Source organism: Melozone crissalis, unplaced genomic scaffold (genome assembly GCF_028551555.1).
Source record: "Melozone crissalis strain CALT ecotype California unplaced genomic scaffold, PUWL_Pcris_2 ptg000004l_1, whole genome shotgun sequence".
Lineage (NCBI taxonomy): Eukaryota > Metazoa > Chordata > Aves > Passeriformes > Passerellidae > Melozone > Melozone crissalis.
This window is the reverse complement of record NW_026535782.1, coordinates 12,166,939-12,192,613: the sequence shown is the minus strand read 5'-3', so window position 1 is coordinate 12,192,613 and position 25,675 is coordinate 12,166,939. Positions and strand designations below refer to the sequence as shown.

The following is a 25,675-nucleotide window of genomic DNA, read 5'->3' as shown; positions in this document are numbered from 1 at the left end:
ATGTTCTTGAATGCAGTCCAGTGTGGTCAAGTACAGCTTGATGTCTTTTCTTGGACATTTTTTAACTAAAGCAAATACCTATTGTAATCAGGTAAACCTTTTGTTCAAACTCAAAAAAAAAAAAAAAAAAAAAAAAAAAAAGAGGGGGAAAAAGGGGGGGAAAAGGAAAAAAAAGGGAAACAACCAAGCAAGGTTCACATAGGGACATAGGGTAATTCAAAGTGATTATTGGGTAACAGAACTACTAGTGTTGATATAATAACATTACTTCTAAAACAAATATAATTTCTCTCTCTCTTGCAGTATTAACTGAAAATTACAAAGAACTGTGTGAATAACAATTCAGTGGATAACATAAGGAAAGAGCATTTATTTCAGAAGGTAAACTGGAGTATTTTTCTACTTATTTTGTCTGCCTAGCTGGTAGTACATACTGATCCTTTTGCATTCTGTACTATGCACAGTGCTATTCTGCTTCAAAACTGAGCACTTAAAGGGATTAGTGTTTGTTGATTGCTTTCATGAGATAATATAGTCTTGTTCTCCTCTATGCTTTTTACCCATAATCTTTTATTTCCAAGGAGAAAATTCTGATTAGCCCTATGCTTTGAATAGCAGAATTATTTCCTAGAGTGTGACAATTGTGTAATCATTCAAATAAGCCAGTGAACAAGCCGGTAAAAATTTATCCCCAGCATAACAATTCTGATTCAATTGAAATTAAAACAGTCAAAAATCCACAGTACAGAGTTAAATTCCCTAGGGGGTTCAACAAGTGAAACCTCTCAGGCTGGAAATACCTGCTTTGATTTCTTAACCAGATTAATGCATCAGCCTTCCAGACTATACTGTGTGTTAAAATACAGCAACATAGACCGAGACCAATGAAACCAGTTCATAAACAAGCTGAAATTGCTTAAAGAATATAAAGCAAAATTAACATTGTAGCTCATATAGGCATCTGGGCTTGGAAATAAATTATGAAAGTCAGATTTCTAATAACTTTTTTTTTCAGAGGTGAGCTGAACTTTAAATGGTTTATATTAGAACAGAAAATATGCATGTGGCTTTTCAGAGAGATGTGGAGGGGCTTGTGGAGCACTGAAGCCAGAAAAAGCAGTGATGATACAATTTCTGTTACCTGGTGGTTTATGCAATGACAAAGTCATGGCCAGAATGGCTTTAATTTGATGAATGGTTAGAAGGTCAAGAATGCACAATACACCTCACTACAGGTGAGATGAAGATTCTGTGGCTGTACCTGGAATACTGCCCAACATTAACTTCTGCTTTCTTTGAAGAACTCTGAAAAATGTGAAAGGACTTCCAGAATGACTTAAAATAATTATATAAAGCCCAGGGAACCTAATAACAGAACTTCAAATTACTTAATTTGTTGAAGAGGAAGCTCAGAGTTGATTCAATTGAATATCTCTGTAGAAGATTTTTAATAGTCAGTTTCCAGCTAAAGAATTTTCCTGTCTAATAGACAGGAAGATTCTTTAGCTGGAAACTAAGCCAAATAAAATGAGAACAAAAATAGGACCACATTATTCGCAGTGAGCATAATTGAGTCCTGGAATTATCTACTCAGGAAGCAGGTGTTTTCTCCATCATTCTTGGTCTATCTGGGACAGGTATGAGCTTTGCACTATAGTGTTTGGAAAGAGATACACTGAAACCTGCTGAAAAACATTGCTGCAGCCTGTCCAAACATTGAAACTGCCAGCTTGCCCAGATGCAGCAAGAAAAGCTTGTGATTCAGCATGAAGTGCCTGCTGCTGCCATTACTGACACCAGCAGGCTGTGTAGAAGCTATTTCAAATCTTCCCATGGTTGACATAGCAGCTGAGAGGAGTAAGAAGAATGTGTTACTTGGATCTAAAGGTTCCAGTGCTCAGGCACAGGACCAGGCAGGATCACAGGTACTCTAAGAGCCAGGCTCAGCAGCCCCTTTGGACCTCCTCTTTCCCATCGCAGGGGGGTTCAGCCTCCCAACTAGCACGACCCTGATGCCAGCCACATGGTGTGACTCTAGCTCAGGAACCATACTTGAGTTGCCTGCACGCCTTAGCAGGCCCAGGAGTCACCCTCTGACCGGCCCTCTCAGTGCAAACCTGAAGTTAAACCCTCTCCATGTTACTCAGATAAGGAGAGGGCATCCTGTGAGCATCTGGTTGGACAAAGAGGCAATGTGTGGAAAGGGGACATGGGGAAGAGGATTGCTTTGAATATGTGGTGGTGTGATGCTTGAGAGGTGTTGCTCTTGTGAGGTATTGTTGGTGAACGACCAACACAGGAGTCATCACCACCAGGGTTCAAAGGCAGTAACCTGGAGACAAAACACCAGGAGAGCCAAAGACCTTCAGATAGAGAGATTCAAATAGCCTTCAGATAGAGATATTTAAATAGCCTTTTACTTCCTTTATGTCCTGCCAGACATAAAGGAAGTAAAAGGCTATTTAAATATCTCTCCTGAGCTCAGAAAACATAGAGGGTTCTTAAAAGGTTCTGGTGAGGCTATGAATAATTGGAATTACACACATTCACTCAGAACTGAACAACAGTGTCAGCAAAGCTGTGGGACTCAGCAGGACCAGCTCACAGCTTCAGAACTGTACCTACCTGGGAAACCAGCACAGCTCCATGGCAGAGCAAGGTGTGACTGTGTAGTTGCATTTTAAAAAAAAATTCTAATTGAAATTTCAGTGCAAATGAGGTATTCAACAAGGAAACTTCAACAAAACTGTTAACATTTGGTAAGACTATAAATATGATTAAGTGTATGAGAACATATTAAATAAATATTAATTGAATCATACAAGGCTGTACTCTTTGTGTAGTCTGCATAAAATAATCTCCTTTGCAGAGGGGGGAAACTTAAGTTCTTGTTAACAAGAGGTTACAATGGAATCAATTATTAAAAGTTTCTAAAAGGAGCACTGCATTTACAATTCTCCTATGTAAATTCAATTACAGTTCTCTTGATCTGTAGTTTTGATTTGTAATAGATGTAGTCTTTTACATTACTTATTTCTGAAACTTTAACCTTTAAAATCTTCTCTTTTGTCTTGGTTTGAAAGACAGGTGTCTGCCAAGGAAGGGGGGAACCTCCATGGGAAAGGAAAATACAGCCCCCTTCCTTCCAAATTATTATAACTTTGAAATGAAGGGGCTTTCAGGCAAGAATAACAGTTCTTTACTAGTTTGTATGTATAACAAGGCAAACAAACAGCAGCAACAAGAAACAAAACCAGAAATCCAGTAACAGCCTTCTCTTGGCTATCAGGCACCTTCCCCTTGGAGAGTGTATAAAAGATTTCCTCAGTGTGGAGACATTCACATTGAGAGGCTTCTCTAGAATTGAGAGAAATTAGGAGATTCTCTGCACACCACTGTCATGTGTTGGTAAGTGACATTGACTTTTAATCTATATTATTTCTTTGCTAGCTGAAACATTGGTACCTTTATTATCATGCACTGTATTTTTATCTTCAAGTAGCTCTTTTTGTGTTATCCATCCTGTGTACTAAGTAGTCTGTTTGAAGTCTTATGTCCATTTTCTTTGGTCTCCTCAATAAATGATTCGTGTTGTTGTAGGACTGATCTGTCATTTTTAAGAACTTGCAAGCAACAGTGAATTTTGGGGTGCTGGCCACCTCAATAAAGCTGCTGTCTACTGCCAGAAACTTGTCAAAGGCAGGGACTTGCCTAAGCTCTCCCCTCTCACTTTGTAACATACATACATCAAAATTTTACCTCTTTGTGAAGATTCTCACTGTGATTTCAACTTTTCCTTGGCGTGAGCTTCCAACTTGACTCAGCAAAATAAGTTAAAATATATATTTATTTTGTATTTAATCTATTAAATTTAAAGGCCAAAATATTGCCAACAGAAGCAGCTAAAGATGCTGGAAAGAGTTCTGCAAATTTAGTCTGACTGAATCAAGGCAATGGCCTTGATCTGCACCTGAATTAGTCCAGCTGCTGACTGAATGCTTTGAGCTCTGCCTCAGGCATTCCTTACTCTGGACAAGCTGCTTCTCCCTGCCTTGTCCTCCACAGCCCCTGCCCGTGGGAGCCTCTGTCATTAGGAGGTCACCTGGAGTCACCAGGAGGAGGGCTGTCAGAGAAATTCCAGACCTCTGGAGGGGTTTTCTGTACCTGAGAGGCAGGCTGGAGGCTCACTGCTGTCATGTAATCCAGATGTGCATTTCCTTGTCCTGAACGCACCAGATGTGTGCCTGCTGATGTGAAAAAGTAGGGTTACACACCTCAGTAAAAACAAGTTCTATGAAGTGACTGTTTTCATGTTTTATAAGATGTCTAATAAGCTTACTTGAAAAATTTAACAAAATGGGTTTCCAAATTCCCAGCTAATCTGTCTCAAACAGTGACCAATAGCTAAAACAGTGAGGCCTGCATAAATCAATTGTTATACACAGATATCTGATATGTTGGCAATTTAAGCCTTGAAATGTGCAGGTTATTTCAGCCAGGTCATTGTGGAAATAATTACAAGGAAATTTCTTTGGAGGGCAGTTACTTTGTAAGGGAGTGTATGCCTGGCTTTTATTTTTCTGAATGTACAAAATTTCCCAGGTGGGGCAAATTAAGCCAAGAGCAAGACAATGCAAAGATATGCTAAGTCTCCTAGGAACATCAGCCTAAAAACATGCTGCTGAAATGAGCTGAGAGATCTCTCTTCTTGGTGGATGATATCAGTGTTTCATAAAGTACTCTTGAATCCAATATGTTTTCAGGATAACTTCTTACTTTCTTGCAAAAAAAACCCCTCATTATGTTCTGCTGTAAACCACATTAGTAAATTTTTAAAAAATCAATAATGTAATCATCCTATCTTTGCAGTGATACATAATCCTGTTGTTGTCAGATTAAGACTGTTTTTTCTCCTAACTAATCGGATGGAGGGATTAAAACCTGCATACACAAGTGGAACACGAAACAGCCAGCGGGAGAGAAGACAATTTGATAGGACAGATGGGCTAGGAGATAGTGACATGCAGTGGAAAGACCATGGCTGGAAAGAAGTGTCTGTCATGAAAATGGATTGGCAGAAATGTGTCAACAGTGGCACTTTGGCAGCCTGGAGGATCTGCTCTTCTTGCCTCCAGCTTTCCAGCATACAGGTTTTTCAGGAGGTTTTTTATGAGGGTGCACACAGGTGACACAGATTATGAACTTCACAATGAATTGTCACAGCTTGGAGTAGTTATGATATATCCCATCTAGAAAAGTGTTCCAAACATGGCCTTATGTGTAAGCAACTGCTGCATCACATTAGTGGCTCTTTCCCAACATCTAACAATTTAAAGCTGTGATAGGCACCTATTTAAATGCCCTTGCTAAAACCATTGCCTCTCCTTAGTTCCCCTTTCAGAGTAATGCCCACTGGTACCTTTTCTCTTCTGCATGGTTTGTGGTGCTCAGGGCAGCTCTGTGCCCCTGGAAAGCCAACAGCAGCTGTGCAAGTGGCATATAGACTCAAAAATACTACAGGCAGTTTCTGAATCACAGAGGATCAATATTAATTACATTTCATCACCTTGACACTGTACTGGAGGAAAATAAAAGCTAAAAATAACTTTATTTTCCCTGGTAATCCTCTTCCTCCTTTTCAGTCTTTTCATTCCATTTCTCTTCTTTAAACTCCAGTTGCATACACAGGACTAGCTCAGAGGCATCCCAAACCATGTTAGAAAGAAAAATTTGCTTTATGTGGCTTTCAAAACTTTTTGATCCTTTGATCCTTGACTAATCTGAGTGGGAGTTGACCTCCTCTCATCCTGGAGTAGAGAAAAGACAACCAGGAACTGCCTAATTACCAGCTGTATATCTGAACTGTCAGGTTTTCTCATCATGCTCTTCCATCTCTCTCCCCTCTGACAAACTTATTTTTCATGAATCCTTCCTTACATTAATTTGAAGAGATGTTATTTTTCATTTTGCCCTTTCAATATTTTTTCTTTATTTATCTCTTCAGCTTGACCTTTTTTCTCTCATTCAAGATGATTTTTATTAAACACACATGGTAATTCACTGCAAGTTGCAGAAATTTAATGCGTAGCACCAGAAGCCTTTCACAATTTCTCTAAGGTTTCTCAGAGTTACACAGAATTTCTCTGAGTTCTTCAGATTTCAGTCTGAAGCCATTAAGATATGCTTTGGATGTTAACTTTTTTTTTCATGTTTCTTAACTGTTATTTATACACAGTTCCTTCATCCTGTGCATTTCCAATTTAATCTTTAAAAATAGCTTTTTGAGGTCTCAGACCTTTTAAGGATGTGGGCTGCTTTTTAAGTTAGCACTTTTCCCTTCCAGTTTCTAAATCATAATTTCCCACAATGATCACTACTTCTTTACACAGGATTTTCAGAGACATAGTCTAGCATTTTCATTACTCTTGCACAACAAGTAATTTTTCTTTAACACTATTACTCATACTCTACTTTCTAGGTCTTCATCTCTCTTTTCACTGATTTGTTCCTTATTCTTTCTTTGTGGTTCCATTTAATCACCATTTGCACTGTGTACAGCTGCTGGCTTCTTTTCCCCCAGCTATTTCATTTCTGCTGAAGGCAGCTATTTCTGCTGCATCTCTCTCTGAAAGTACCCCTTCTTCTACATTAAAAGTGGCAGTCTCTTTTAGCAACTTAATTAAACTGGAATATTTCTGTCAATAGCACTTACAGTTCCTGCAAGGGGACATCTTGCATTGCATGGAAGTGATAGCTTGCTAGAAAACCTTCATTAAAAATAACAGAAGATCAAACTTCAGGTCTGACTCTTCTCCCTGTTTCAGCAGCATGACTTGCAGTTGAGTTATCCCCAGTTTGTGTGAGGAAAAGAGAGGAGGATCTGGCCCTCGATGTGCCAGTAGATCCTGTAGATCACCTGCATACATATTGGGACATAGTTTTTGAGTACTGTAGTTGTAAGTAGTATGAATTTCCAAATAATTGAGAAAAATGTAGATCCCTGTTCCCCTCCTTCCTCTTTCTGATTAGTACTCATTAACAAATGCATCCAGTCATGAGTACAGGAGTGGCTTCCCAGACTTTCCACTAACATGGTGGCCACACTCATGTGTGATTCAGCAATCAGGAATCCCTGTTTGTGTCAGAAATATTTCCCTGCTTTTACAGAACAGCTCTTTTGCCCAGAATGAATTTTGGTTCTTCATCAGTTTTCACTTCTTTTGTTTTAATGGAGAAATACCTATTCTGATGAAAGGCAACATTCTGGACAGTGTGGTATGACTTGTCAGAAGCAAATCAGTTTGCAATCAGATTGGGACTGTGTAGCCGCAGGGATTTTTGTAGTCAGCAAGGTGACTACAGTGAATTTAATGGAAGTTTGGAATAACTATTTAACATTACATTGGCTACAGTGTGATGAAGCAAGGGAACTCGTGGGCCACAGCTCTAGAACAGATTAACAGACTGTCATTCCCCTCTCATCATGAGCGGACATAACTGTGTGCTGCTGCTGTCATCACTATTTGCATCCCACATCAGTAGGTTTGTTTCTGTGTCTCACAGCAAAGCTGACTTCTAGAACACTAGTTCATGTGCTTATGAGTTCCACATAAGCACATAAGTACCTTCATGAATGCTACCACAACTTGAGATCCAATAAAGTTTAAAGAATATACAAGATTAAGAACTACAGCACTTGAAAATAATAGACATTCTCTGAATTAGGGCCAGAGTCCAGAAATACATTTGGTGTAACAACACAGCAAGGTGTTAGTTGAATGAGTAGGTCTTTGGCTATCACCTTTCAAATGTTAGGAAAGTATCAGGTAAGCTGACACTTGAGGTATAGAAATGCAAAGCCTTTAAAAATGTGTAGAACTGCTTTTTCTCCCAGGAGCTAGCAGGGAGATTTATTTCTAGCTTTTATTATTTATTTATTTTATAAATAAATAGCTTTTAGCCTTTATTATTTATTTATTTTATTTCTAGATTTATTTCCAGCTCTTGTTTTTCATGATACATTTTTGTTCCATAGTTTTTTATTTAAGCTTTATATTTTTATTGTAGAAAAACATGGTGTATTTTGAATTAGTAAACAAAACAGCAGGCATCTACAAGGAATATGTAAAATGCAAATCACAATGTTCAATACCAGTAGTTCAAGGAAAAAACTTAAACCAAAGTTAATTTTAAGGCTGCATCTTTCTCTCACATGTTTCTTAAAACAGAGTTAGTTCTTCTTCACTCTGCTAAAAATAATTGATGACATGGTAAGTCTCCATATTCAGTGATTTATATTTCAGACTATTCTTCAGATAGCAGCCTTGGCCTGGCTGTGAGCCAGACAAGTCTCTTTGTGTTCCCTTTCTTTCATTCAGCTTTTTAAAATGCTTTGTCTTTAAGTTTTTAGCCTAGAGCTGTAAAAAGGCAACTTGAGACAATAGAGATCTCAGGATATGATGTGATTCATAGGAGACATACCAAATTTTAAAACTCTTTCAGTCTGGAGCTTTAACAGCTTCAATTAAAAACTATGTTTTAGCCCAAATAAATGCACCATCCTCAAAGACAATTGTAGTCTAAAGCTGGAGAAGCAGCCTTTTTCTAGTACATATGCCAAGCTGTATTTTCTTTCTCAATTTAGAGGTTAGGGGCAGCTCTGGTAGAAGATCAATGGGAGCAGAGGGATGCTACCTCACAGAAAGGTGATACCAATCAATCAATTGGCAGTACCTTGCCTCTGAAGGACAGGGACTGCCTGTGTTCTTTAAATTCAAATTACTTCACTGGATTCAGAGGAAACTAGAAACTGTTGTCTTTTGCAGGTGAATTTTCAAATCGTAGAATTTCCCAGCACTGTCCCAAATTGCCCTGTGGGCCATTCAGAATAGGCTTCTGTGTCACAAGTTGACCATTGGCCTTTGATTTTTTTTGTGTGTGCATAATCAATATTACAGAATTTAACATTATCTCTTGATTTGAAATGCCAAACACTGTGAAGCATAGTAATGGAGGGTTTATCCTTTTTTTGATCCTGCTTTGATCCCTTTCACCCCTAGCAGCAGTGAAAACAAAGTCAAACTCACACAAATACCAATTCAGCACTGAGCAACGGGCTGCATCCTATGTCCATGCTTTCACTGGTCTCCAGCAATAGGGACTTGTAACGACTGCTGATGAATCTTTACTGGAGAATGAGAGGAAAAAGGGAAAACAAGACAAGATGCTGAGAAGATGATCATAATCTATTCTCCAGAGTTTCTTCTTGGACACTGATTACTCTTTCCACAATGCTTGCACCAGAAGGCCATGGTCAACATGCAGCATACTTGTGATGAGATTTAATAATGACACAATGCAGCTGAGAAGGTGTTAGGCCTCAGAATGAATTTTTCCTACACAAGGACATGCCAGATTGAGCTAAATATGCTTCAAGTTAAGTGTTGTAAGGGAACTGACTTTCTTCTGAAATCTTTTATTCTTTGTTGGAATTACAGTTCATATTGCCAAGGCAAACTTCATAGATTGCTTTTCCAGACCCAGTGTTCCTGGAGCTGTAGACTCTTTGACTCTCTCATCACTAGCCCTAAGTCTAACCCCAACCCCAGCCCTAGCACAAGGCCTAACCCAATCCTGGGTTTTCCCCATCAGAAAGATGTAGGAGCAACAAGGTTGGGGTCCTTGCCTTTTCCACCACCAGTGTTCCTGGAGTTGTGGTCTTTTTGATTCTCTGAACCCTAACCATAACACTCACTCAAAATCTAACCCTAACACCAGCCCTTGCCCTAGTCCTAACCCTAACCCTATCCTATCAGTTTTCCAGGTCAGAAAGATGTAGAAGCAGCAAGGCTGGGGCCATGCTGGAATGGCCTTGGCATACCATTTCCAGCCCTAGTGTTTCTGGAGCTGTAGGTTATTTGATTCACTCAAGCCTAACCTTAACCCTACCCCTAAACCTAAGCCTAAGTCTAAAGTCTCCAGCAGCATTGGTGTTCAAGTTTAGAAAGAAGTAGAAGCATCAAGGTTGGGCCCTGCCGAGATGGCCTTGGCATGCCACTTCCAGCCCAAGTGTTCATGGAGCTGTAGGCACTTTGACTGTCCCAACCCTATCCCAAACCCAAACTTTTAACCTTACCCTAACCTTAAACCCAGCCTTAGCCCCAACCCAAGCCCAAGACTATAGGTTTTCCTATAAGATCAGAAAGAAGTAGGAGCAGCACGACTGGGACCTTGCTGGGAACCTGTGGGTTTGCCTTTTCCAGCCCCAGTGTTCCTGAAGCTGTAGGCTCTTTGGCTCTCTCAACCTTAACTGTAAACCTAACACTAACCCCAGCCCTAGTGCTAGCCACAGCCCTAGCACTAGCCCTTACCCAATCCTATGAGTTTTCCCAATCAGAAAGATGTAGGACCAGCAAGGCCTCAACCTTGCTGGTCCTACATCTTTCTGATGGGTTGAGGCCTTGCTGGGATCACCTTGGCATGCCTTTTCCAGCCCTGTTGTTCCTGGAGCTGTAAGCTCTTTGACTCTCTGAGTCTTAACCCTAAACCTAAGTCTTTATCCCCAGCCCAAACACAAAACAAAAACTATATATTTCCTTGCTGCTCCAACATCTTTCTGATCTGGAAAACTCATAGGTTTGGTTGGATAAGGGCTGGGGCTAGCACTAGGGCTGAGGTTAAGGTTAGGTTTGAGAAAGCAAAAGAGCCAAGAGCTCCAGGAACACTTGGGCTGGAAAAGGTATGCCAAAACAATCCCACCAAAGCCCTGTGTGAGCCCAAGAACTGGACCTACATTTCATAAGGTCTAAGCAACTGCTGACGTTGGTCAACAGCCTTCCTCATTCTGGCTGATCCTGGATGTGTCTGCTTGCTGTGTGAATTGCCTGGAGCAGTGTGTGGCTTCTGGTAAACAAGAGCAAAAGAGCCAGGATTCAAGTTGTGCTGAAGCCCGTTTGCTTATCTGTAATGATAATTAAGCTGTAATAATTGCCTTCTCATTATGACTGAGATGAGAGTGGGACAGCTGCTATTTTAACAGATCACCAAACACGTGCAGAGGCATGGAGTATTTTACTTCCTGAAGCCACCTGTCCCATACCTCACCAAGTTACCTGCCAAAAAAGAGAAACAGCAGTGCTTTCACTTGCTCTGGTTTTGTCCAAGATTTATTTGTAATAAAAAAAGCTATTTCTATTTCATAAAAACAGATTTATCTTTTATTTCCTTTCCTGCTTTGATGGAAAAATAGGACGGGAGAGAAAGCAATAACCTATCACTTGTCTTCAGTTACTGCTTGCTGTTTCTGAGAATTTAGCAGCCCCTGTGAAAAGGCTTTAAATCATGGAAAGCTATTTCCTGTGTGCCTTTGCATCACTTCAGAAAATTCACCGTAATGACTTCTGGTCACAGCATTTCCTGATTGCAGGATTGCAACTTACTCCTGTACATGAGAGTGCAAAAATACAGTGTTTGTGGTTGGATTGCCCAAGCAAGCTGCACCTGCAAGGAGAGGCATGGGGCATATGATTGGTTTCCAGAACAGTAGAGCTATTAGCTTTGTGGCAAAGGCCTAGAGCTGGAAAAATTGCATTCATTGTGTTGGGGGAATTGCTGAAGCCTGCCATATGTGTGAAACATTTGTCTGCTTTCCTCTCTGTGATTACATTTCATTAAATAAAGCAGGAGAGCCACAACATTTAGGATGTAAGCATTCTCATCTGTGGCCTTTTCCTTTAAAGCATCACCTGCCATACTCGCTAAGCTAAGGACCATCACCTTAACAAAAGGTCTAATGAAACTGATATTTCTGTCTAAGCTGCACTTTACCAATTTGTACCTCAAAAAGCAAGTGTGAACCTTGGTTAAGCTTTCGTTACTGATGTTATTTTTGTTTGTTGAACAAATATTGCCTAACTGTTATTAGTACAGGTTGATTTATGATTACTGCATGTCTCATGAATGGAAGCAGGTCACTGAGCCCAATCTCAGAAATTTTTTCCTCATGCCTTCTTAACCATGACCCTTCCAGGCTGTTCACATGTACATACTATTCATAGCTTGCACTACAGAGGGGAAATTCCCTGCTAGGCAGATCCTCAGAGCCACACAGCCTGGATCTATCAACAGAATGGTGAAAAGTAGACATCAGGGAAGAAAGAGATCATGCAGAATTGAGTAGGTCAAACCTCCCCATCCTAGGTAAGCTAATGAGAGAGAATGCACAATCAATACAGCAGTGGGGACTAATGCAGGCCAACCCAGCTGCCTCAAGTTTCTTTTTGTCTTCTCTCATATGTGGGACTGTGAGAAATATCTGTAAGGCTTGTTTTGGTCTAAGACATAGGAAAATAGGCAAGAAAGCAAGAAAGCAAGCAACCAAGGAAGGAAGGAAGGAAATGTTCATACTAAGAGTGGGCATGAATATCTAGGAAAGAAATGTCCAGGAATAATTAGGGTAAGTTACCCTACCTCTTAAAGCAGAACTGCTGACAGCTATGCATGCATGACTGTAGAAAGAAATAACTGAAAATAGCTACTCTTGAGGGAGAATACAGCCTTCTCATCTTTAATTTTTAACAAAAAATATGTTTCCTGGTCTGAACAGGTTTTCACATAGCTGTGAAGATCTGAGCTCTGGTGTAATTAAGTTTTGTAGTGCAGTTTGAGGTACAATGAGTCACTGGACAGTGAGATTGAGGTAGGGGACTGTGCCTTCACAGAGAATTTCTTGTGCTGTTTTGTGATTTAGCTTTTCCTTCTCTTTGCCATTTGGTCTTTTGATGGTGGGATTTGCAATGGGAACATCATAGCATTGGGAAGGAATCTCACAGGTCAAGTCCAGGCTCTCAGTGTCATCAAATATTGTTAGAACAATCATAATTCTTGACACAGTTTGCAGTATGAATGACTTGATGGTGTCCAGTCTTAACAAACAGTTATTATTCATGGAGTGAGAGTCCCGACAGTTAGAAATGAGTCTGGAATCCTCAATCGGAAATGAGGGAAAAGAAGAAGCCAGCTGAATTAAACTAAAAAGACCTAAATGTGATGACATTGCAGCTGTTGCAGTATGAGAAAATCACTTATCTAGGAGGCAAATAGTTTCAAGAGGCTGGATGCTTGCAAAAAATCTACTGCTTCACCTGCATAAGGAGTGTGGGAGGTTCTAATAGCTAATGACATAATTTATTGATTTTCTGAGACTAAAGGAGCTACTCTATAGCTAGCAATTTCTGTAAGTCAGCACACAAAATAGTGCTGAGATTGAATGACTTTGCAGGATCACCTGTCCACAAAAGCACCAGTGATTGCAAAGTTCTTCTGCTGCCATAGCAGAATCAAATAGAAAGTACCTTATTCTTCCAGTATGCAGCTAGCAATTCATCACACCAAAGCAAGGGGAAGAATCTGCAGCAGGAATAACATGGACTCTTTTGAATGGCACAGATGGTACAGAACCAGACTCTGAGCACCATGGTGTGTCTTGGGGCAGATATCAACAACATTCACAGGCACTGGGATCTCACTGGGTTCAGTGAGCCTCTATTTGTATAAAGACAAAACACTACCATTCCACTGAGATCCTGGTAACATGCTTTTATCTAAATTGGAGGAAAAATAGTCTACCATAGGTGCTTTAAATGTTGCTAATCCTCATTTCAAAATAGATGTTAGTGCAGGATGCACAAATTGAGGCAAGTCCAGACATTGATTTGGGCCTCAAAATACATTCATAATTGCTGAGTCATGGAGAGAGACCTGCTAAAACTGTCAGGTAGGTGCAACAGCATCACACAAAAAACCAAGATACAGATCAGGCAGAAGGAATAAATGGACACTGTAAAGGCATCCATAAAGTTCAAGAGACAGCTGTAGAGGACTTGATTTTTACAATACATAAAAAAACCACTTTCAAATGAATCTTGATCCAAGGTTTGCTGCATCTATATTTCAAGGCAGAAAAAGTTATGAAAACAAATAAAAGAAGAAAAGTTACAGCAAGCATGGTGCTTCTAAAGCCCCCACTGGGAAAAGCATTCTACAGAGCTTTCTAGAAGAATTACCTAAAATTGATACAATATTTGCTAAACCTCTATGTTATGAAATGGAGGGATAAAGACAGGGAGAGAGAGAATTGGTTTCAACTGCCATGCTTCCAGTCATCCCGAGATTTTAAAGAAAATATAAGCTCTACCTCTAAGCAAAAAATGCTGGACAATGCAGTTGGCTGATGTCTTTTTAGAAGGAAACTGGAATATATTGTGACAGACAAAACTTAAAAATATATTTGTAAAAGAGGCTTCTTACAAACTCATCCACTGTTCCACACTACTGCAAAAAATAGGTAGACCACTAGATACAAAAGTATTTCATCTAACTGGAGTAAGATGAAACAGTTAATATGTTGGTAATAAAAACCGGCTTCACACCCATCTCCTCAATAATTTCAAGAACACCTGTAGCATGACATAAAAATCATCATCTGTAAACTCCAATTAAGGACATACTTGCCTTATTTCTCAAGGTACACTCAGTTGATTTCCACCTCAAATGAGACTGAAGAAGGTAAGTAGTGTTAAGAAACTTTAGCTTACCAAAGCATTTTGCTGTAAAACAGGCTGGTCTTTAGAACAAATGTGCTGCCTTTGCCAGCAAAGAATTCTTTCATTGGTTCCCTTTAGTGTTAAAAACCACTATAGACAGAAACATTAGCTTGGTATGCATGAAAAATTTATATTGAAGAGTCCCCAAATGCACGCTGGGAATCGAAAAGGTTTTGCCACAGGTCACTGTGCTGTCACTGAAATGTTCACACAAATAAGGCAGTGGATATGACCTTTGCTTTGGAAAGCCCAGTTATGCCATTCATGTCTGACAGTCTCAGTCGATAAAAAATCTCAACCTATTTATTATTTTACCATTTGAAGCAGGAGATAACAGTAAGCAAGCAGCAAACAGGACAGTTTGTGTTTTACTACAGGATGAGTAAAACCCCAAGGAAACTTGGAATAATTAATTTCTCTTTAAACAACAGACTGTAGTACAAAAAAGGATTAGTTTGTAACTCCCTGGTGGCCACAGAGAACCGTCATATAGTATTTTTCATAAAATAGTCAACTCCACAGGAGGAGCTGTTACAGTTTCTGCTTGGCCTTCTCCTCAGAATCCTACTAACAAGAGGTGAGCCTATCTTAGTACAGGAAACAAAAAGAGCTCAGAGAACTTAATGCTGCCACAGACACACTTGATGTCTAGAAATACACCGGAGGAATGTGAAACACCAAAGAAAGGCCAGAGATCAGCACTGGCATAATCACAAATATACATTGGTAGTTGAGAACCTAAATTTTTTTATAAGGCCAGTGAAACTACTTATTAATTGGCACTCAGTCAGTTTGTGATGGCAAACGTAACACCTGTAATTCAGTGACTGGAAATCGCCTCCAGTCTGATATTATTCATCAGTGTAGCAGCCTTCCCTTGAAAACTCTTTTCAGCACAATTCCCTTCCCCTTTTCTTGTGGTCATATGCTTGTTGCAGTCAGGATTTGTCTCAGTTATTCCTTGCAACTACCGATAACCCCACTCCTTTCCAGGGCCTCTGATTCAGTATTCCCTTTGTTAAGTTCAAGTTTATAACAGGGTTATTAAGAGGCTTAAATCTGTAGGTTCAAGTCCCTCAATTAATTATTCCTCAAAAACAGTTTATGTTTGCCATTGCTTTTATTCATTGATCTAACTGTGTAATTCAAGTACAATAATACAAAACAGGTAAACTGAGGCAACACCTGATCTTTATTTCTGAAATATTAGTAGATGTATATCATACATCTACACAGTTCTAGATACAAAGGTTTATGGCCTAATTTTTTTTTAAGATGGCCATACATACATAAGAACGTTGTTAAGCTGTGGGCACAGCTTTTGTAGTGCAGTTTATAAGAACTCTTATAAGTACAAGAAAATCTAAGGAGCAATAAGCTGCTCTTTCACAGCATAGAGATTGTGTAGGTTCATTAATAAACTATAGTTAGATTTCAGTAGATGCAGGGTCTATATAGCCTGAAAAAACCAATGTGTATCAAATACATCCTGAATTATGATGAAACTGTGAAAAAATTGTCTTCTTTTATGGATAGCAGCTCCCAAATAGAATGTGGATCACATTTTTTATCCAAATGATTGTTTGAAATGATTTTTAAAACATCACATTATTGTCCTACCATCCTGCCATAATAATAATAGCAGAAAGTTTGATCCAGATATTTAGCAAGCAAGGTATGTTTTGGGTCCAAATGTGCCCAATAGCAGCCTGCCAAGCCACACAACTGCATTTCCCTGGCTTTATCAAGCCCTTGTGAAGCCTCAGTAGAGGGCATGCCGCCATCAGGTCCATTATTGTCCACCCTGCTCAACATCTGCAGTGTCATTTGTCACGCCACAGTCACATTGCAACCATTCTTTGAAGCCTTACTGACACATTTACTTTGAGGAACCAAAGGTCTTCTCAAGGTCTTCTCAGCAGAGTCCAAAGACAGGTTATTAAGTAAAAACCAAGAAGGTGACATTGTAATATCAGCGAGAAATAAAATGTGATTAAAGTAGAAATCCCACTTTTCACCTTTGTGGAATAGCCACTGTGCACTGGAGTCATGCTAATGGACAAAAAAACCCCTGCAGATAGATTAGACAGGATTATATACAATAGAACAAGCGAACTTGTACCATTTTTCTCAAGCTGTCTGAGTTGTAGCCTCACAATATCTCAAATAATGACTGAAAAACACAACTATGAAGAAGGATGCAGTATTTTCAGTATGACAAGGTTGAATGTAACTGCTTTATGGGAAATGAACAGCACCAGATTGGAGTGCAAAATTCTGCAGATGAGTAGCAGATGGCAAATGAAGGCATGTGAATACATGCACCTCATACTAAGTCAGGCTAATTTACTAGAAATTTGTGTGCTGCTTTTACAAGTTTGCATTGGTATCAATTTTCTGTAAGTGTTCATTAAGAGTTAAAGCTGAATCAGATATTACTTTCATATTGTTCTCCCTCAACTGCAAATATTTGCATATTTTTAAAGCACTGAAATAGAGTTTACCGTGTTCCAAAGCTCACAGGCATCAGGCAGAGCAGCCCTATGGGTGTGGGTGCAAGTTTGTACACATCTACAACCCCATGGCATTTAGAAGTCCTGTAAGTAACAACTTTTCTTCATATTGACTTTGCATGCAGAATAAGCACAGTTTTAGCCAGATTGACACCTCATTAATATAATTGTTCCAATACATAATTATTTTTGGATTGTGATTAGAGGAATTCATGATTTGCAATGCACAGCCATTTTAAAGAACCCATGGTGTTCTTTGGAGCCAAAAGAAACAACACAGTAGTCAGTTAAACAGTTTTCCTTGAGTGTGATTTCTTAATGTGCATCAGAAAAAAACAGAGCTTCGTGTATGTGGGCTCTTACCTCTGCATCTGCTTTCATCTTTAGAGTACCTTCAGTCACTGTGAAAAAATTTACAGCTGATGTATATTCAGGACAGAAGCCCAAATTAATGCATTTGGAACAATGTGTTCTTGCTCCCATTCTCATAATGAAATTTGACTTGAATAGGAGCAGTGCTGGGCTCTCTGCAGCTACTGATTATACATGTCAATATTAGACTGTGTTTGACTGAAGCTGTATTATGCATAAGAATATAGCATCATGGTGTTGTTGTGATTCAGCAGGCAACATAATTACATGGATTGCAAGTGAAAATATGGCACTATGTATTAATAGCCCATCTCAGCCTTTCTTCATATCTGGACCTTTGTTTGCTTAATTAGGAATTATTATAAAGTTAAATCTCTATTTATTTTTCTGGTGATGGCCTTGTTCTGAATGTACATGCACCTAGAAGCCTTTGTTGACATGACTGAGCAGGATATTGTATTTTATTTAATTTACTTTGGGGACTTCTGACACCAATTGCCAGCATGCTTGCAGTTCCAATCACATTGAGACATCTAATAGCAACATGATCTTAGAATAACAGCCATGTGTTGCTCCTGCATGTAGGAAAAACACTGCCACCCAGTTCTGGTAGACTCCAGGAGGCCAAGATACACTCCTCTGTAATTTTAGGTAAAGGACACTGATTTTTTTTTTGTCAGAATTACATTTTTAACAGGATATTAGAAAATATTTCCCACCCTGCATCCACAGCAGTATGATAGGAATATGTGAAAAATTTTATCAATGTCTGCAAACAATATGCTTAGCTAGTAAAGTGTTATTACTATCTCAGGTAGCATCAGTCTTATATATTTATACTTAAAAAAAGGAAACAATCCTAGTCTCAGGTCATAAACGTGGAAAGCTGTCACAGAGATATCTAGTGGCTATCCTAATTCCACAGAGAAAGAATGTGGAAAAAAAGGAAACAAAGCCTGAGCTCTGAACTCAAGCCATATTAGAATCTCTCTTCTCAGAAAGAATAGAAACCTATTCTTGCCATATAATTACTAGGATTTAACCCAGATTTTAAAAGTCCTCAATCAATAGCAGAATTTCTCATTTGATTTCACACCTCATTATAGGTGTGAAATGCCTTGAACTTTTAATTTTCAACTTGAGGCTAAAAATGAGTAACTAAATTTTAAGTTCTCTTTAATGCAAGACCCTTCATGTTCTCACAACATTAAAAAAAAATGCTTTTCCAGTTTAAATATCTAAGACCTAACAGAACAAAATAGTCTCAGGCTGGAGCAGGTCATCTGAATCAACCTGGGTGCTATGAAGCCTTCTTCCAAATAGGTCTTTGGCAACAGCCAGTTAATAGCAGAAATATGAGAGAGTATTTCATGGGCAAATGCAACAAGTGTCTTGTGATTCAGTCACAAAGATACGTGGTCCCTGGCAAAGCAATCTCATGGAAACCAATGTGTTAGGAGTAGGTAATGATTGACTTGCTATTTACAGAGGACTTCATTTAGCCTTTCCTGCTGTCTGTACTTTATCTTTCAGTCATTACAAACAGTGGCAGCTTTCCTATGTTATTTGTAGATGTAGTTTCAGAAATTCACAAGAACCTGCAAATAAAACGAATAAAGAAAGAATAAAAATAAAGAATAAAAGTATAAAATATAATAAAAATAAATCTTTTATAAATATGTTCCATATACCCTACAACATTTTCAAAAGTGGCACAGGAAGCACCTTCACAACATTACTATGTTTAGTTTACTGTTATTAACTTCAGGTGGACATGGTGAAATCCATTAATGGACATCTCCAAGTACAAAGTTAAGTACATAACAGATATAGTGACAGAACCATGGTGGTTCATCCTAAAACCTCAGTGATTCTTGGTAGATTTTTAGTTAGGGCTATCCTATATTCATAGCAATTGTATTGAGAACAGTCTGAACTCTGATATACAAACAGTCTGTCCTATGTTTTTCAAAGTCTTTTTTAAATCAGTGCTGAGTTTACAGTAATATGGTTGTTTTCCACCAGGAAATTATATGTTTTGAGTACTAAGGTGGCATTTTCTTTCTTTTTTATGTTTATTATTAGTATGAAAATTGCAATCTTTGAACTCCATTATATATTAAATTTGAGATTTCTAAACTGAGTACAAAAACAGAACTAGAGAAAGAATAAATGAGAATTGAAAGGAACCTGGAGGAGGGTAGCAAAGATGTGCAAGCTTTCTGTAATATATCAAACAAAAAAAGGAGGGAAAATCATCAAATACACTGAGTTGGAAGGGATCCATTAGGATCATCAAGTCCAACTCAAAAAAATAGGAATGAGGAACAACTGGAAATCAGCAACTCATAACTGGCTAAAACAATAAATTCCTTTGTTTTCACTGAGGTTTATTCTAATGAGACTAATGTGGGGTTTGACCATTCAGTGGGAGAAGAGTCACAACAGCAAGTTAGTGCTCTGCCAGCAAGTTTGCTTCCTTTGGTACCGGCTAGATGTGCTGTGTGTCTGAGGGATGGCATCCCACCCTTCCTGGGGGCACAGCCTCCTCATCCCTGAATGCAGGGCTGCCTCACCAGCCTCGAGGCTCACCCAGCTGATCCCACCCCACAAACAGCCTGTGTGTCCCAGCCTGTCCCACTGCAGCACACGGGGTCCCTCCCAGCGCTGTGCCCCGTGTGACAGGCAGTGAGTCCCTGCCACCGCCCTCCGGCCACCAGCATTGACCTGGTGAGGAGCTGTCACACAGGATGCTCTCAGGGCAAGGTGGGGAGGGCTGTGCAGTGTCCACAGCTCTTTCATGGGCTCTCCCTGTCCGTGGGAGTCCCAACACAGCTTCAGGCTCAGTTTTATGTAACAGTATTCCTAAGAAGGCAATGTATGTACAGGTACAGCAGAAGCTGTGACCTTATCTTTTCTTCGTGCCGTCACACCTCCTGTAAAACTGCAGCTGAAAGAGAAGAATCCAGCTGACAAGGGAGATGTCTCTGCCTTGTCCTCTTCCTTCACAGAGATGGCAAAGATGGATGAGCTGATTCTGCCGTGGGAAGGCAGCTCTCAGGGCTTGCTTTATGGGACATTTCTGGAGGCCTAGAACCTACCTAGCTCTGAGACAACTCAAATACACTGTCCTTGCATCTCGATGTTTTCCATTATCTCCTTCATTACACACAGTAGCAGACCATATCCGTAGTATCCAATAAAACAAGGATATCAAGCACAGTCTCGGAGTCATAATTGCAACACAAATAACTCACAGAAACTCAGAGAAGACAGAAAATTGAGACCAACTGTAAATATTTACCAATATTAACCAGTAATATGAAAAATGAACTCCTGTGGAAATTGCACGATTAAAAGCTTGGGGATACATGGACAGACACAACTTCCAAAAATCATGGCTGCATTTAGACAGAAATAATTTAATACACCAAAACACCTCTAGAGACAAAGTACAATAAAAGTTAGCAAGTAGGAGTATTTGTTCCATTTTTGCAATGGTAAACATTTGGGGCCACTTACTTTAGGGGCAAATAAGATGGGGGATGGCAGTGACAGAAATATTTCTTCTTGGCCTGCTGTAGTGTCACTGCATGGTTACTCCAGTTTTAAAACTGCTTACAGTGGTGCTGAAAAAATAAGATAAATTAATGTATTGTTGGATTTTTTTACACTTTTCACTCCCTTCAAGTGCTATGCCCTCAGCATAGATATTCAAGTGGGACCAGGGAGCAGTCTGGAGAGAACTGGAGAGGTCTGCTGCACTGGAGAAGGGTAGAAGTGAGAACTAGACTATTGCTCTAGGAGCACTTAGTAGTCTTTGAGTGGATGTCTGTAGATAAATAGTAGTAGGCTATAGTAGTACCACTCGTGTATTTTTTATTTGAAAAGCACCCAGCAAATGCCAAGTTGCTGGTGCTGTTCACTTGAACAGTCCTAGTATGGAAGTCCTGTCATGCAACATGGGCTGAGGTTTCAGAGCTGGAATTTGAACCATCATCCAGTGTTTGGAGCATCTGTAACACTTGTTATCTGTCCCATCATGCTCACAACTATTCAAGCATACATGTTCTCTACACTCACATTATGTCCTAGCACAAACTGAGCAGCTATTTGCCAAAGCGACCAGCAATACATGGTACAGGAGGGTTCTGAAATGCAAGGATTTATATTCCACAGTGATTCAAAGGCAGGTGTAAAGCAATCCCAGTACACTGAATCTATGCAAACAGACTATGTACAAGTAACTTACAGGTGCTCAAAGAAGTGTAAGAAGCCATGGAAGGAAACAATACATAAAGAAATATACTGGTAACATTGCAGTAGTGCTGTCATGATTTCAGACGTCATTGAGGTATTGTATAAGGTACATTTTGGAGAAAAGAAAACGTGCAGTAAAGTCAGAGAACCTTTAACTGCTGCATGAATTTTGGACTTTTAAAGTCTTCAAGATTATCTATTGTCTTGAGGGCTCAAGTCCTCACTGATGAAAAGGAAGAAGACTCAGATGATTGCATGCGGGAATCAATGCGGTAAGGGGAAATTTTAGGCACCAGAGGACTCCGAGAAAACCCCCGACCTGCCCGGGGCTCCATCAGTGAGCGGGGCCCGCACTGGCCCCGCGGAGGATCCCCCGGCGCAGGGTCAGCGCCGCTGTGGCTGCAGCTCGAGCTGGGGACGGGGGGAGCCTGGCGGGCCCACAGGGAACTTCAGGTGGCCGTGGCAAAGTAAGAAAGGTGTCAGCAAGGCTTCAGAAAGCCTGAGAGACACCAGGCGAAGGGCGGGATAACCGGGTCTGCCCGTCCCCGCTGTCCCCGCGGGGAGCAGAGCGGCGGCGCGGGCCCTTCCCGCACATTCGGGCAGGGGCGGCTGATGCGGCGAGGCCCCGCTCCGGTCCGTCACCGCCCCGGCTGCGATGCTCCGGGGCGGGATCGGCGCTTCGCCACACCCCGCAAGCCCCCGGGTGGCCCCGCGGAAAGACACCGGGTGCCGCCCCGGGGATCCTGGGCTCCTTCGTCAAGCCTCCCCTCGTCCCCACCCGGGCTCCCCCGGCCCTGGCCGCTGCCCCCACCCCTTCGGCCTCCGCCTTCCCCTCCCCTTCCCCTCCCGGTCCCTCCTCCCCGCCGGCGCCGGCCGTGCAGCCTCGACTGAGGGGCGGCTGCCGCTGCTGCCGCCGCTGCTGCCGGCGGCTCCGGGAAAATGTCCGAGCGCGGCGGCTTCTACCGGCAGGAGCTGAACAAGACGGTGTGGGAGGTGCCCCAGCGCTACCAGAACCTCACCCCCGTCGGCTCCGGCGCCTACGGTTCCGTCTGGTAGGTGCGGGGCGGCGGCAGAGGGGCCGGGAGCCGGCAGGTGCAGCCGGCGGGCGGCGGGGACGGACAATGCGGGGCAGGCGGGAGCCGCCGCGCCGCGCCGGGGGTCGTGTGCGGGAGCGGAGGGGCCGGCGGCGGCGGCGGGGCGGGGGCGTGTCCGCCGGGCACCGGGGTGAGGGGAGCTCCCGCCCCGCTGCCCCGGCCGGCGGCCCCGCGGGGCCGGGAAGCCGCGCCGTCACCCGGGCAACCGCACCCGCCGCTCCCGGGACAGCCCTGCCCGCCCTCCCGCCGCCGCTAACGTGGGGCAGCCCTGCCCGCCCTCCCGCCGCCGCCCCGGGGCCGTCCCCGGGCTCCGGGCTGCCCCCGGGCCGGCAGCACCGAGTGACCGCCCGCCGCGGGGCCGCTGCGGCCGGTGCTGCTCCCGCCTCCGGAGGGAAAATTGCCCCGAAGCCGGGAATCCTGCACAGTCATGGCGGTTCCGAGCCGGAGGACGGCAGGCGGCGGCGGGGCTGGGGAAGGGGTCCCCGAGCGGGGTCCGCCCCGGGCGGCACGGCTCCCGGCGGCGCGGCCCTTCCCGCCGGGGCTGTACCGGGACACACGCAAGGCCGGGGCAGCCGCGGCGGGCGCAGCGCTCTGTCCGCCGAGACAATGGGAGCAGCCCCCGGAGCCGGGCAGGCTGCGGGAGAACACGGGATGCTCACCCCGGGCTTTCGGGGCATCGCAGATTAGGACAGATTGCTGCCCAAGGGCTCCGGCCTCTTAAGGAATTGGAAGGGTTTGCCACATGTTGTCATAAAACGTTTCTCTTTCTTTGGTAATTCCTACGTCAGGCTTGCACTCTCGGGAACTCCCAGTGCAGGCTGGGCTTTACTTTAGTATTTGATGCACACTTTACTACGCTTATAAAAGCTTTGAATCAATTTATGGAAATAATAGTGGCGGTTAAAGGGTTTTTGAGAAAGAGTCGTGTTTCTTTTGTAAGCTGGGTGAGTGGAAATATGTAAAACAATCAATAATAAATAGTCCATGGCCCTTTAAATGCAAGTGCTACTTTAAATAAAGGTATTTTTTTAAAATTTTCTTTAGAACTTTGGTTTTTTGCCGTGCTCTAAACTCATGCAGTAGTCCTCACTTTTTCTCAGATACCAGAGAACAGTTTTGTATTAGTTCATTCTCTAGCTCTGTGAAATGTCCAAGTTTGCACATAAACTAGGAGTATGCATTTTAAAAAAACCTCCAACTATCAGCAGAAACACTCAGAACTGGTGTGAAGTGTCTTTGAATTCTTCTCTTTTTTTATTTTTCCTAATTTATGCTTGCAGCAGGGAGGTCTGGGCCAATACCATGTGAGTGTCGTTGTAGTTAGCATGTGCTAACTGCTCCGAGCAGATGCTGGGAATAGTTCCACAACGACTTCTTTTATTTACACTATAAAAATTTAGTTTGTGATAGGAAAGAGGAGAAAGTAAACTAAGAGCTGGATGGATATACAGTAGCAGAGTAACTACTTTTGTGTTCCAATTGAAACTGCATTTCTGGTTACTTTCCCTATTTATGCTGACATAGTTTTGAGGGAAAGACCTACTTTATTGAATTTTATAATGAGATGTCAAGAGTTTTGAGCAATTGCAAAGGAAGTGAAAACATGTCGTGGTTCACTTGCAGCACAGCTGGTGCTTTGCTTTTTGAAACTGCACAGCCAAGGAAATCCTAGTAATTTTTATCAATTGCAAAGCCTAGGAAATGAAGATGTAAAATGGAAACTGGAACATGCTATGAGAAAGATTTACTCTAAAATAGACATTTAAAAATAGAATATAGCAATAAAACGTTGCTCTATATTAATAGCCTTGTTAACATCAATGAAGTATAAACCCAAACAGAAGCTTGAATGTGAGGAAAAGGTATGCATCTCTCTGAGAAAAGCCTTCTATTTTTAGAGTCTATTGAAATTGATTTTTTTTTCTGTCTGTGTGCATGTGCTTTACCCAGGAGACCTACAAGATGCAACCATTCCCTTGAGTAATATGCTATATTGCTTCTGTGAATAGTTGTACTCCTATTCAGTAAAATACCTAAAAACATATTCAAGTCTTACAGAAACTACTAGAATTAAACAAATTCTTAAGTGCTTTGATGAATAGCAGCCAAGGTCCTGAACTCCAAATGCTGGCTTTGAAATGAGAAGAGAGTTGTAACAAATTTTTTCTACCTCAGTGAAACTCTTCTCTAGGCCTACCCTTTTCTTTTTTAACAGTAAATTATTTGTCATAGCCCGCAGACTTGGGTTACTGAATTGATAACTGATAATAAGAAACATATTGTAAATGCTTGCATTTAAGCATCTTTTGCTGGCAGCTCAAAACCAATGGAGCAGTTTGTGTCAGGAGGCTGTGTTTTGGCCCAATTTATTGACATTTCATGTGTCCAGTAGAATTTGTGTTTGAGTTAGCTGCAGATGCATCAAATATGCTATGGAGATAGATACTAGTGGTTTAAAACAGATTCACTTTTAGAGGTATATCTGTGCCAAGCACATTGCTTTCCCATTTGGGTTTTCTTTTGTTTTTATTTAGATGTGGAATAGGTAGAAACCCCAAATCTTCCCTTGTATAAAAAGCTCTAGTGCTTGTGTCACTTTTTTAATGACATATCACAAAGAACATTTGGTTTTGGAAATCTTCCAAATTCAGCTGCACTGCAAAGCAGAGTTGCACCTTAGCATCTATGTGAATCACAGAGAGAGCTGTGAGGTCTTTCTCTCAAGTAGTTAATCCTAGAAGTACTTTTTATGGTACTCTTGTACCTTAGCTTTCTGCAAGGCTTTCTTTTGCCTGAACTTTTTCCTGTGGCCATTCAAGCTCCTGTATGTTCT

The 25,675-nt window shown here is 41.4% G+C and overlaps 1 protein-coding gene across 2 annotated transcripts in view; it reads left to right on the top strand.

Annotated features, from left to right (window-relative positions):
- Window positions 1–302: 302 nt before the first annotated feature.
- The window catches only part of MAPK11 (mitogen-activated protein kinase 11), a 54,424-nt gene continuing 29,051 nt past the window's right edge, over window positions 303–25,675 (top strand). Inside the window, exons 1-2 of one of the 2 annotated variants that reach the window (XM_054272382.1) lie at window positions 303–381; window positions 3,084–3,408. In XM_054272382.1, coding sequence (XP_054128357.1) covers window positions 3,401–3,408 — 8 coding nt within the window. In that variant the 5' untranslated portion in view covers window positions 303–381; window positions 3,084–3,400. Of the gene's footprint in view, window positions 382–3,083; window positions 3,409–22,596; window positions 22,801–25,675 lie in introns of those variants that run through there. The other variant, XM_054272371.1, reaches the window with a different exon arrangement.